The sequence below is a fragment of the Lytechinus variegatus genome, chromosome 18, assembly GCF_018143015.1.
Source record: "Lytechinus variegatus isolate NC3 chromosome 18, Lvar_3.0, whole genome shotgun sequence".
Lineage (NCBI taxonomy): Eukaryota > Metazoa > Echinodermata > Echinoidea > Temnopleuroida > Toxopneustidae > Lytechinus > Lytechinus variegatus.
Window position 1 is genome coordinate 22,847,135 of NC_054757.1, and position 14,917 is coordinate 22,862,051.

The 14,917-nt window shown below is 36.7% G+C and overlaps 1 protein-coding gene across 1 annotated transcript; it reads left to right on the plus strand.

Annotated features, from left to right (window-relative positions):
• The first annotated feature begins 2,533 nt into the window (after positions 1-2,533).
• On the plus strand, positions 2,534-3,480 carry LOC121405574 (late histone H2A.2.2-like). Its single transcript, XM_041596501.1, has one exon. The coding sequence runs from the start codon at positions 2,596-2,598 to the stop codon at positions 2,968-2,970; it is 375 nt and encodes a 124-aa protein (XP_041452435.1). The 5' UTR covers positions 2,534-2,595; the 3' UTR covers positions 2,971-3,480.
• The last annotated feature ends 11,437 nt before the right edge of the window (positions 3,481-14,917 follow it).

Below are 14,917 nucleotides of genomic sequence, written 5' to 3' on the forward strand. Positions count from 1 at the left end.
ATCTAGAAGAACAATAGATGCGCGAACTGAAAATTTTGATCTGGAAAAAAAAGACACTTTAATGGAAGATATATATCCAACAAAAGATTTTTGCAAATCAAAGTTCTTTTGAGGTTTAGAATTGAAAACGGGACATTCTATTCACCTATATAATCATGATAAGTATGGGTTTATGGTACATGATGCGAGCGCGAAGCGCGAGCTGAAAATTTGTATATTCCAATCTAAAAAACCGACATTTTGAGCACGATTTTAAATCAAAATCGAGTTGGTATCTCAATCTCGCTTGCTGATTTCAGTGTAGCATTACAATATTATTTTATTTTTCGTTGCACATGCGGAATTATGGGGGGGACAAAACGATATGTTTGCCCCCCAATATTTTATTGGTGGGGCGATCGCCCCCTGCCCCCCCCCCCACCCAGGATCGACGCCTCTGTGTATACAACTTCTCTCTTAAATCTAACCTGACTGGCAATATTTTTATTCTTCTTAATGCATGATGATAAAATGCAGATTCGGACCAATTAAGACTAGCACAAATTCAACCTGTGTGGCTTCTCGTGCGCCATCGGGCTTACCGTCATTCCTTAGAGATTTATCTTGCCACCCTTTTAATCCCGTTTATTTTTCCACCCTTTTGAATTAATGATTTATTTAAATTAATTTATTCACCACTGGTGGGATGGAACACCCTATCAACAAAAGTTGATTTTCGTTGGGGTCCAGTAAGGTCATGTGCTAAACATTTCATTCTTTTTCATCTTGAACCTCCATCCATCTGTTTAATAGTCCTGAATAATAACAATATACACAAATTGCTAGGGAAACAAACTGATTGATGGCATACTATAATCACTTTGTAATTGTATATTCTCCTGTAAATTTATTGTAAACTTTTTTTGTTGAAATGCCGAATAAAATAATAATAATCATGATCAAACTTTTCATTTTTTCATCATCATTATTATAATTTTTCTACCCTAAATTATTGGGGGATGATAATACAGGCCATCCCCCCACTTGAAATATTGGGGGGATATATCCCCCCATCCCCCCCGTGATCGACACCCATGGATACTGATCATATTATGTGAAATTTATTTATATATTTATTTTCTTAGAGTTTCCATTTATCGCCGAGGTCGGTAAAGTGGATGACGACATTTTACATAGAATAACACTGAGATATCGATAAAGGTCATTGACTGAGAAATTTATGCATGTATTTATTTTTTAAAATCTATTTTGTACTTCAGGGTTGGTTTAGTTTTTTAAAACTGCTTTACAAAGGGGCCCCGTGGTTAAATAAAACATCATTCAACATGAAAATGCAAAGTAAGGAAACATCATTAACTACTATTGAACACAAAAGATGATGTATGACATGACTATTCTCGATTTATTCCAGTTGGGGGTAGAGCAAGTGAAACGCCAATGTCAGCCTCGTCTGCATACACAATTCAATAGTAGCAGTGCTGACTTTTTTAAAATATAAATGAAAATAAAAAAAATAGAGAAGTGATGGGTATTGAAAGGGTAGTGCTTGCCCATGTACTATATATATATATATATATATATATATAAAGCAAACCCCCTATTTTTCGTTGAAGAAAAATTAGTCAACTGTATTTAGATCATCTCGACAGGAATATTATTCCCTTAAAATAGAAAAGTAAATTGCCGCTAAAAATATGTTTCATAAAGTAAACTCAAACTCAAATTGATACAATATTACTTTTTACTTTTACTTTAAAGAGATATATAGAGACTATGGTATTATGCGTCTCTATGAGAACTGCTTACTCTAATTATTATTATAACATTTTTCCAATTAAGATATTTGAGGAACGATAAAAATAGATAAAAGCGTGTATATAATTTGAGTCATAAGTTTAAAATATTGGTACCTACATGCAAAGTGTACATTTGCTCAAATCGTAACATCTACCATATCTTCCAACATAATGATAATAGTTCTACATCAACATGAATCATAACAACTATGGTGTGGGTTAAAAGAGTTTAGTCTAAATTAAACTAAGATTAATGAGTTTTTCCCCAAAAATATTAAAGAAGTTTTTACAACGGCGGAAATCACGATGAATTTTAATTCAGCATTATTGAAATAAATAGTTACATGGGAGAACACGATGAGCTCTTTCATTATTATCACTGTATCACTGTTTTTTTTTTTGTTAGATACATGTGCGATTTGGTCATCAAGTGAACACTGCGTAGAATGGCTCTAGTACTGGTGTTTGAAATTGACGCCACCCGTATAACCGCCAAATTGCACAGCGCCTATTACAGTTGTTACGTAATCATCCGTCTGGTGTCCCCTATGGTGGCGGAAAGCGGCATTATGCAAATAATATGTAAATTATATGCAAATAACCCACCGGAAAGTCAGGCGGACGGGCGGTCCGGCACAACAGAATCAATACACATTTTGGCAGCTCAGGTGGATGGGTGAATTGTTCATCGACCCGTGTCAGAGTTGGGGCGATCTTTCGGTAGGTATAAATAGCTAGCCGCGGAATTTGAAGTTTCATTCGTTTCATTTCGCAACGACTACATCACACTAAAATCATCATGTCTGGACGTGGTAAAGGAGGCAAGGCCAAGAGCAAGGCCAAGACCCGATCAAGCCGTGCAGGTCTTCAGTTCCCTGTCGGTCGTGTACACCGTTTCCTCCGCAAGGGAAACTATGCTGGCCGTGTCGGTGCCGGTGCTCCAGTCTACCTGGCTGCCGTTCTCGAGTACCTGACCGCTGAGATCCTCGAGCTCGCCGGCAACGCCGCCCGCGACAACAAGAAGAGCAGGATCATTCCCCGTCACCTTCAGCTCGCCGTCCGTAACGACGAGGAGCTCAACAAGCTTCTTGGAGGAGTTACCATCGCACAGGGTGGTGTTCTCCCCAACATCCAGGCTGTCCTTCTCCCCAAGAAGACCAGCAAATCTGCTTAAGAAGGGACATCTCTTTTGATCAGATCAAAACGGCTCTTTTCAGAGCCACCACATCTCCAAGAAAGAATACAAATTGACATCTCAGTTTAAGATTATTTTTTTTTATTCGTACGCCCTTTTCTTCGTTTAAAACAATTTTATTATGTTCTATTGTCCAAAGAATAGGCCTAAGTAACGAAAATTAATGCTGGGCTTCTCCGGCTATGCAAGCAGCTCAGTGCTTTATTTAATTCCCTTATGAAGATATTTGAGGGGTGCTTATAATTCTATTAATATCTTGTCTATTTTTGATAAACAAACAGTAAAATTAAACCTCAAGCCTTGCTAGTATATCGTCCTTGTTTGATAAACACATTAACCTAGTGAACGATAAAAAGTGAATTATTATTTGAAAGTTCTGAAATCTTATGACGTTTTGTATAATTTTCTTTCCAAAAGCCTGTTTAGATTATTATTCAATTAGTCCTATATAGGTTTTGATATGCAATCAGTTTTAACTTTAGTTCTCAAGAAAAATGTTATTTTATTTTTTACTTTATTTTTACTTTATTTCGAATGAAAGATTACCGAGAGGGGTTTTATCGACTGTACAGGGGGGGGGGGGGGCGGTATAGCATAAAACGAATCACATTTTTCAAAACTGCAAAATGAATGACAACATCATTACAACAGCAAACATCAAATGAACTTTCAAAATCGTAAATGACCCAAAACACTATTAAGTAATTCTTAGCATCATTGAGGAGGATATTGACAAATACTTTGTGGCGCAATGAGCCCACCCCCCAAAAAATAGTAATAATAATACTAATAAAAAAAATAATAGGGGCCAGTATGGCGGATGGAGCAAAAAAATATGCAAGCGAGCAAGTAAACAATTGATTTCATCAGTTTATATATTTTCTTTGGGGACATTGCCCCTAGCCCCCATTTGAACGCCTGTGAAAATCAAATCAAAATTTTAAAACCAAGAGACTTTAACATGATATGAGACCATAATAGCAACAATCTTCACATCACCAAACTCACTCTATAAAAAAAAAACTTGATTTCTTTGGCAAGAGAATATAATGTGGGTTAGCAAAACGCGATGCGATCTCCTTCTACTCATGGTAAATCCTCTGGGCAAAGCGCTTTAGCGCCATCATACGAGTAGAGTGAGATTGATTGTAGGAATCGGTGCAATTGCAGACATTTGCAGCGTAAAAAACATTGAAAAACATATGCAGATATACCAAAATTGATATAAATGACATATTAAACTCATATCATAACAAAAACAAAATATTATACGACATGTTTAAAATACTACAAACCAATAGTGAATGAACAAAGTTACAGAGAATTCAATACATAGAGTGATATGTAAAAATAAATAAAGCAGATAAACATAAAATATTTGATTCAATTTAAAAAGGCAATAACAATGCTTAAATTTTCAAAAGATGCGCTTTCAGATTTTGTTTTCTTTTCAGTAAAGTAGCTGTAGATAGGGAGACAAAAGGGCTTTTTAAATGTTTTAAAAAGTTTTCATTTTTATTTTATGTTAAATGACAAGTTATTCAAAAGTAAGTAAATTTATTCATGTTTATTCAAACCATATGAAGCTGGTACAAAAAAATGTGACTGAGGTATAAGTTTGCTCTCGTTCCTAGCTGCCGACTGATGCACCCATGGTAGACCCCTATACATAAAATTGTATTTGTGTGATGATCTTTGTCATTTCATGTACTGATATTGATCAGTTGATGTCGATTTATCAAGGTACACTTACATGTATGTGTTTAAAGTACCGAATAAATAAATGCGGGTTTCGAAAATGCCTTTAACTGAGCATGCTGGGTGTCACAGCACGCACACACAATTTTTCGCGAATTCTCGCCCAATAAAAACACAATGAATGGGAGAAAGCGGAAAATATCTCATGGTGTATATGAGAAAGCGGAAAATAATAAATAATAAACTCACGATAGGAGATAACGTAAAATAACTAACGGTGTCAATATTTTGGCCTCAATCATCATCATGATTGCTCCTCATCCACCCCAGCAACCGTCATCCCTGGATACATTTTCATTCTCTGTCCATTCCGATGGGAATGGTCTCGAGATAACGTTCCCATGTCGTGATCGCAGCGCCGAAGCCCGGCCAGGGCACGGTGGTCACGGAGCCGAGGATGAGGAACATGGCGAGTCACGGTCCAATGGCTATACTTAAGTGGCTTCAAATCCGCCACTGACAACGTAACTTTCCAATGTTCTTTTGTTTTCCCTCCACTCACGCCTATTGTCATGTCTATGGATACCACTCACTCACACGAGACACGGTCGCGCGCTGAAAGAATGAGTTTATTCGTATACTGATAGAGAACATAAGCTGGGGTATTAATTTCATCTTAGTGAGATAATAGCTTTCCGATAGTGCGTAAGGCTTCAGCTCTAAGTGATCATTAATGATGTGAAGAAAGTAGTTTCCTTTATCGATGTGAAATAAAATAGACATACATGTGCCTGGTTCATCAAATTGATATGACATGATAAGTATAAATCTATATAGATGCCAATGGCAGGGCAAAAAAACTTCGTGTATATAATTGATAGCATAGAGGTAGAAGGAAAAGGAGAGAAAAAAGAAAATAGAGAAACTTAGGGAGAGAGAAAGAAAGGAAAGATAACAGAAGAAATAAAGAATGAAATGGAGGTAGAAGTAGAGAGGGTAAGAAAGGATGCAAGTATAGGCCAACATAAACATGGGCGAATATGGAACACTAAAATTCCATCTTTTTTTATAACTTATATAGAACTGAATACATGATGGGCAAATGATTCATCGACATTAAAAAGTATCAACTAAACAACTGTAAACGTTGTTCTTTTTTCCTTGTATTCGCTTTTCCGAGGGAAGATTCAAATCATTAATCGTTTCAATCAAAAGAATTTTGTTTTAATGTGGCCATGGTATGCTATACATTTCGCATTACGTATCGTAGTAAAATCCACATAACGTGCCATTTGAATATATACCTGAATAATATGAGATTATTGTTAAATTAAGTCATAAAAACAGTTAATCCATGCCATATCCGTATAGTCATACGCGCACCAAGGCTTAATTATGGTTCGTATATATCTCGGTGATAATATTTTGAAAAATATAATTATACCGAGGCTGACACTGACCGCCCTTCACGCGAAACATCTCCAGTTTTCTCCCTCGCTCCCTCTCTTATTGGGAGGGGTCAACCGTTAAATGGTTACAAAGACACTATAACATGCATGGTCGCTTTTGATGACACACTCGGTTAGCACCAGAAATAAACGTCGTATTTTTGCAACGAAAACAGCTCAAAACGACGAGATAGTCGCTTCGATCGGCGTATAAATATCAATTTCTCACGATATTTTAACGATGGAAGGAGGCGAAGACGATCTGGGATGTATTTTCCCACGAGTTTTAGCGAGAACCTTTCAGTCGGGGGTTGGTAGGCAATTATAACCCATTAATGACTGACTTAATTACTCACCTCTGTGAGCATTGGGTAGAGAGAATTCAATTTAATACGACTACAACAGCGATAAATTTTGGCAATAGTAAAACTATTGATAAAGACGGTGATGGCAATGATGACAGTAATAATAATAATATTATTAATAGTAACAATAATAATAATATATCAATGTGAATATGAATTATAATATTTCACCATGTGGGGGTAATCTATATACACTCTAAAATTCGAATGTTAAATCAACATTTGAAAGGTTGGAGGAGTGACAACCTTTTCCGAATGTTACATCCAACCTTGTATAAAGCTGAATCCAACCATAGTAGGTCCATGATCCAACATTTTAAGTGTTGGGTAGAACCATTTAAAGTGGTAAATGCAACATTTAGAAAATGTTGTCACTCCTACCTTTCAAATGTTGAGTTAACATTTCTTGTTTTAGAGTGTATAATTAGGACCACAATTCATAATACATAATGGGGGTCCTCTATGGAGAGGTCGCTATTCAGCATGTGAGAAAATATCAGTGGCAGAGGGGGTTGGGGGGTTTAACCCCGCCCCCCCTGGCATGCCTGGCCTGCCAAGTAAAAAAAAACACTCTCGGGAAACCCCCTCTAGAAAGAAAAAAATCCTGGCCAGAATGGTAACCATTTGCAGGAATTGTTATTTTTTTTAAAATAATGACACTTCCGCAGGTTATGAAGAACTTCCGAGGTTATGAAGCGAACACCAGAACTCCTTATGATTCAACGATCCTTTTTCTGTGTTTATGATTTGCGATCTACTTCTTAGGTTATTGATAGCGACCCATCTGATTTCATGAATATACCCTCTACCAATAAACACCTATTCTCAGACGTAGTCATAGGTAAACTCAAGAAAATCAGACAAAAAAGAATGGGTGTAGCTTATAAATGTCTCCATAGCAACCATAGCAAGAGGGGAGAATACTTGATCCAATTGGCCCTCCTTTATCAAAAGTCTACGTATCTTTGATTGACAAGATAAACAGTAAATTGTTTTTAAGTAAAAAATAATTACTTTAACAGGCAAAATTTACAATATCAAAGAAGACCCCTCAGGCATACGAGGGTAGGTCAATTATTTAATAGTTAGTTGATTAATTAGTTGTTGTTGTTTTTTGTTGTTGATTGGCTTGTTTAGTCAGTTAAACAGGTAGTTAGTCCATTTAGATACACCTCCATATTTACCGTGGCAATATGTTGTCGAATGTATTAATGCGTGTCATTTTTTTAATCAGTGCTAATTTTTTTTTTAGTACTCTTTTATTCTCTTCTCTCATAAAATAAAATTGAACATAATTACAACATTCATGAACATAAATTAAAAAGCGATATCGAATCAAATTGACCATAATTACAAAGTTTGATTTAAACGTACAAATATTGTGATTACATTTGACAATTCTTAACAAAAATGAAGTTAAACAATGTCATAAATAAATTCTAAATCAATTCAATTTGTTGTAAATATAGAATATAATGAATATACATTAAGATACACTTTACAAAATGGTTACCCAATATTGGGTTAAAAGGAAATCCCGGGGGGGCCACTTACATTGGCGAGTGGATACCATGCGCGACCAAAAAAACACGTAAAAAGGATGTCCTTTTCACGATAGGGCACGTTACGTACGTAACGTGATAAGGGTGTCAAAAACACAAAAATAATGAAAAAGGGTATCTATTTCGCTAGGAAAATTACGTGTTTAGGGTCGAATATGCGGGGATGATAAAACAAAATTAAAATGTTTTATAAAGGATGTCTTTTTTGCCCCAAAACTTCGTGTTTAGAGTCCGATTTGCGCGAGGTGTAGAAGGTGGGGTCGTACTAAACCAAATAAGGTAAAGCCGACGACCGAAGGACCCGTAACAATAAAACATTCCTGTACTTGTTTAGGGGTTCATTTCAGGGAATATTACCAATAAGAGTATCGTTTTGTTTCCAATACTTGTTAAGGGTAGGGTTTCACACACCAATACTTGTTAAGGGGTGCATTTTCAGAAAGTGGAAATTACGTGTTTAGGGTGCTTTTCGAGACTTCATGGTCGCGCATGGTATCCACTCGTGAATGGAAGTGGCCCCCCCGGGAAGGAAATATGTATTTGTTGGGTAGGTCAACGCCTGATGCTATGTAAATTTTAGGCGGTTTTGTGTAAAAAAAAACTCCATGAAACTGTGTAATTTTCTAACCCAACAAACATGCATATAAACCCAATATTGGGCTACCTTTTACCCAACGGTATTGAATAAAATGTGAACATGTCTTATCGGATAATCATGTAAGCATAATTAACTATTGATGAATCTTTTCCAACGAACTCCAGATATATGCTTTTCACACTGCATTTCCTTAACCCCATACTATCCTTAACCCCATACTATCTTTTTTTTTCGATTCACACTGTCTTTCTTAAAGGAAAAGTCCACCCCAACAAAAAGTTGATTTAAATAAAAAGAGAAAAATCCAATAAGCATAACACTGAAAATTTCATCAAAATGGGATGTAAAATAAGAAAGTTATGACATTTTAAAGTTTTGCTTAATTTCACAAAACAGTTATATGCACATCCTGGAGAGTATGCAAATGAGGATACCGATGACGTCATCCACTCACTATTTCTTTTGTATTTTATTATATGAAATAGGGAATATTCTATTTTTCTCCTCATTGTCAAGTGAAACAACGATTAATACCTCACTGAACATGTGGAATGAGCATTGTTATTAACTATATGATTCAGTCAAGTTGGTCCTTATTGTCAAATCTATAAAAAATGAAATATTGTATAATTCAAACAATAAAAAACGAAAGGAAATGTGAGTAATGGACATCATCAACGGACTCGCCTATAGTAATTTTGCATATCACTGTTTTGTGAAAAATGAGCGAAACTTTAAAATGTTATAACTTTCTTATTTTACATCCGATTTTGATGAAATTTTCAGCGTTTTGCTGGTTTGATTTTTCTCTATTTATTCAAATCAACATTTTCTGGGGTGGACTTGACCTTTAACCCCATACTATCTGCTCAACCGTGGATAATGCCTTAACCCCGGACTATCGCTCAGCTCATGAATATTGATGATTTTACCATACAGAGCGTGATTAACGTGCAATTCGACTTCTGTGATTGGCTAATGCTTAGCCCCACTTTCCCTAGCTCTGTTTCGTTTTCACACTGCATCTCTTAGTCTTAGCACCACAAAAATGTGCTAGCACCACAATAAGCCGACTAATGGCGCTGTCACACCTTGGCGTTTTAGACAGCGTATGCCCGACGTATCAAAATTTCTATAAAACGTCGGCATACGCTGAACTTCGATTTTTTTTCAACTCTGGGCGTATACTTAGCGTATTCATAACGAGTTGGACGTATACATAACGTATTAGTAACTTATATCGAACGCTTCGTTAACTTATAAGTAACGTATTCAAACGAATGCTTAGCGTATTGCTGGCGTACACAACTTATGCCCTACGATAGCCTAACTTACGCATAGTGCGCGGCAGCGTATCGCTGACGAACACGTGTCGTAGCCTATAAAAAGGCTGCCGCTCGACTATTGGAAACGAAACGGCTGACTTCTATGCAAAGGCAGCCCTAAAACAAGAAATAGAGATTAATAATGGTTTGAATATCCAAGAAACAAAAAAGATTGTAAGAGTTCTTGCAAGAAAGGAATGGCAGAAGAGATGGGACAAGTCAACTTCAGAATTAAAAAAATACCAGAAAGCTGTCTCCGAAAAAACTCCCTTTGATTATCTCTGCACAGATAAAAGAGGTGAAAAAATGATCCACAGATTACGTTTGGGAGGTTTGGGTTTAAATGACTTCCTTTTTAAGAAGGGAAGACACACGACTGGATTGTGTGAATTTTGTAATGAAAGAGAAACGATATACCATTTCTTATATGTTTGCCCTAAATTTATTATTCAACGAGCCCTATTACTTGCTGAATTAAATGTTAACAATATCCCTGATGCGGAACGTAAAGTGGAGAATCTCACACTTAAGACACAAAGTGCTCTAATCAGATATTTCAAAAGGACTCATAGATTTCAAATTGGCTGCCCGGATGGCAACCATCTTAACAGGGTGTAGTCAAGAGTAAAGAGTTCTAAACTTTAGCAAATTATTACTTTCGTGACCAGAATACCTTGCTGAGCAAAGTTTTTATAATTATTCATAATTTTTCGGGGGTAATTCTTTATGATGTTTTCACCGAATTAATCTATGTGTGCACCTTTATTGTCACTTTCACTTTATCACATGGCCCTTAAATGTCAGTATTTACTCTACTATAAATGTTTTCGTTTAAAAAAAATAATAATGTTGATATGGTTCCGATCGATTTGACATAAATTTGCACCTGCAGAATTTAAATAAAGTTCCACGAGGTATTGGATAGAGCACCCCCTGCTCACGTTTGAGAGACATAGGGAATACAATTTTTTTGTACTCCTGAGACGCCCTCGAAATGCACCTCGAGCGGGCTTGTCAGGATAACGTACTAATACAGGGCAGGAGAGGTGGTCTTGCACAATTTCCTGGGAACTTTTCTTACCTTTCTTTCTTTTATTTTTCAAACTGACATAATTTGAACAAAGAAATTATCATATTTTGGAAAAAAAGAAAAGCATATTTATAAGGCAACAATAGTCAAAACTGACTAGTTTGCCTATTCAAAATAACAACAACAACATATTCAAATCATAACCGCACGATACATCACCGTATCAACACCACCGCCATGCCGAAGAAAACTACGCCATTATACGGTAGCTGTAAGTTATAAACACGTTCAGTAAGTATTGTGGTCTTCCGGAGCACGTCTTCATACGTCAATATACGTTGGAGTTAAGTTACACATACGTTCAAAGCACGTTACTCATAGGTTAGAAGTAAGTTTTAGGGTACGCTGGACATTATCTCGACGTACATCGACTTATGAGTAACTTACGAGTAACGTGTGTCAACGTGTATCAACGATCGCGTAACTTGCCTACAACTTATGGCCCGCGTATGCGGGACGTATGAGCCATACGCTGGCATACGTCGAAAATTTTTGTGCTTGCACAAAATTTTTCGACGACCTCGCCGTATGACGACGTATACCAGCGTGTTTTAGCGTACTCTTAACGTATGCAAAACTTACCCGTAACGTATTCGACGTACGCCAGCGTATTCGCCAAATTCCTCATACGTCGGGCATACGCTGTCTAAAACGCCAAGGTGTGACAGCGCCTGCTTTTTGCAGGGCCAGATAGTACCGTACTATTTACCGTGCTAGCCCACTTTGCTAAAACGTAGTGTGAAAACGAAGTTGGCTAAGCTGAACCCCGGGGGCTAAGACCCCCCCCCCCTTAGCCCACCAATTTCCCGGGGTTAAGGGAAAAAAAGTGCAGTGTGAAAAGCATATTAGAATGTTTTTACAATTCCGGATAGTTGCATGATGGGCCCAAGTATAGAGGGGGCCAGATATGGTGTATTGGGCAAGATTTTGACATTTTTATTACAAAAATCAAATTTTGTGATAGATTTTGACATTATAGTCAGATTATAATATTTCATTCCTCTCTCTGCCACTTTCTTTCTGTTTCTGTTTATTTGTTGATCATGAAAAAATGTGTGGGGGGGCGCCACCAAGCCCAATCATCTGTACGCCACTGCTTATAAAATTGATATTCATGGATACAATGTAAAGTAAATGATGATAAAATACGAATATTAAAGTCAAACGCATGACTGAATACACTATGCAATAGATCGTACTTACATTAATAATATCTATCGTCAAACCGCACATGTTATGCAAATTAAGGAATCATATCAACATGTTAACCATTCGTTCGCCTTACGAGTTCACCACGATTTATGTGAGGGATATTTTTATGCAAATTGGGTATCGATTAAAATTGAACAACAAATATGGAATTCAAATGGGATATCATAACTTGTCATGAATGTCATGCCTCAATGATATGATAAAAAAGCTTTATCAAAATTCAAATTCATCAAACTTGTGGTTAATGAACTCTCTGGATCGGATCGGGGAATTAAAACCTATTATTAATTATCAGTCACTGCAGTGCCGTGCAGTGGTGTTTTCCGCCATCAACTACGCTATTTTTTTACACCGCATTCATACCGAGGAAGACGAATAGAAAAGTTTTCCGCTCGATTAGAAAAGGAAACTAATAAAACACGTCCAGTATAAATCGGATTTACAGGGCTTTTCTTCTTCTTCCCAAACACCTGCAAACAAAGAAATGAGCGGCGTAGATCACTAAGATTTTTTTAATGCAATGCCGCTCGCGATTAGTATTCTTGTTCAGGTCGCGCGATGTATATAATTATATAGAATGCGCACAAAATTGAAGTATTATCTGATATATGAGAGATATATAGCAAGCCAAATAAGAAAAAGATGATAAAGTTGATTTTATAAAAAAGCAGGGATACTTTCTGCTAATAAACCTACGTCATTCGCTTCACTATCACCATACTCTTTGAGAGAATACAAATCAGTAGACGCATTAACTGTATACGATTTAATTCGATAGCTGTATTATAGTAATGTATCTCCTAATGTAATCAATATTTAAAATAATTATGATATTATAAGACATTGAATAATGTATTCAACATCATGTGATAAGTTGGTCATATCATGAAATACAATATTCATATATCCACAATGGTGCATCATAGTATTTCATGGACCCTAGGGTCCATGATTTTTTCCGTAGGTTTATGCCCTGTCGTTATTTGCTACAATTCGGACAGATTATTTCAGAGTATTTTTGTATTATTATCTTCCTCTTCTGTATATACTCTACATGTATATTTGCTCCTATTATTCTCCGTCCCTTCTTCCTCTCACAATTCTATAATTTTCTGTATGATTGTAGTTATCTGTCATTAACAATTTATTGAAATTGTCGATCTATTCTCACCTCTAGTTTGGAAGGCTTTTCCCAGCTAAATACTGGCAGCAAAAAATAACTATAGAAGACATGTTGAATTTCTTTTTAAAAAAAGTCACATCAATCTAACCCCATTTACCGTGTTTTCGTTTACTTCAGAGCAATTTGTGTATTTGTTAGTGTTGAAATGATTATGTGATTTAACTCAAGATGAACATCTGGTATCGTTTAAGTCTATTATCGTCCTAAATTTGTCAAACGTTAGCTTATTAATGTTTTTGTGGTAGATTCTATACAACTTTTACAACCTCTTCTGGAAAGTCATACTTTATCACGCGAAAGGGTGGAAGATAATGTTCCTACATGCAAATTCGAGAAATTAGAATGCAAATTAAAGCAATCATGGCTGCTGTAAATGATATATAAACCAAAGCTGAGTAAATAAAACAGACAGAAACTTATCTGGGACTGTATATGAAGGCCACGTGAGTCGCCAACTTTATGGCTTCAAAATTAGGGAAACTGATACAGAGTCAAAAAATCAACGCAGAAAAAAATAATTCATTATATTTCATCACTTTTGGTCGCGCTCGATGAAAGATATTATATGGGAACGGGGTGATAAAGGGGAGGAGGGGCGGGAGAAGGTCAGATCAGAAATTAAGGTTCAAACGAAAGCTCGATTGAATTTTGACAAGTGTCGTTACAATAACAATATTCTCTCTCATCGCGTTTATTTGACCCTAGAGAGCCTTACGTTTCCAATTAACAAGGTGTTCTTTCTCATTCTTCTATTTCATATTTGGCGTTTGTTAAGTAAAAATAGCAGACGATAACACGAGCGTCCGTTTTCTTTTTCAACCATAACTTCTGTGAATGGCCGATTGACTGCCGTTGCGTGCTGACAACGATGCCTTAATTACCGAGTGTGCTGTTTTTGAAAGGCAATTTTCGGCTACTCGGTAGCCATGAAAGGTTATGCTTTCTGCTTTTTGTGGTAGCGATTTCGTTGTCCAAATATGATTTACTCTGGAGATTCGAGCGAGATGGGGTCCCAGGAGACTTGCAGGGGTTCGTTTTGGCCGAAGAGTGGTCGAGTAGTCAGCAACGTACAGCTTCCGAAGTCCCATGGGACTCTATACAAGACGCGCGCCAACTGAAAACTCCGCGCGCCACTCAGAGCCAAGTTTCGGACGAACAAGCCTGAAAGTCAAAAGTGTAGGCTGAATTTTCATGTCAAGTTATCATCACATCACTTCTAGTTAATAAACAATAACTATATATAAATTATATGATACGATAGTCCCGACGATAGTTTCTTGGGTCAACGGACATACATCGCGCCATCTGAGTTGTCAGCATGCATAGCCTATGAAACATATACCGAGAAAGAAAAGGAGTAGGTAGCCACAGCTCCACTGAACGAAACTCGAATGAGAGAGAGAGAAAAAAACGTATTAATGATCGAACTCTCTGGGGTATTGGCA

Coding starts and splice junctions, on each gene's coding strand:
- LOC121405574 (XM_041596501.1), top strand. CDS start 2,596: ATGTCTGGACGTGGTAAAGGAGGCAAGGCCAAGAGCAAGGCCAAGACC.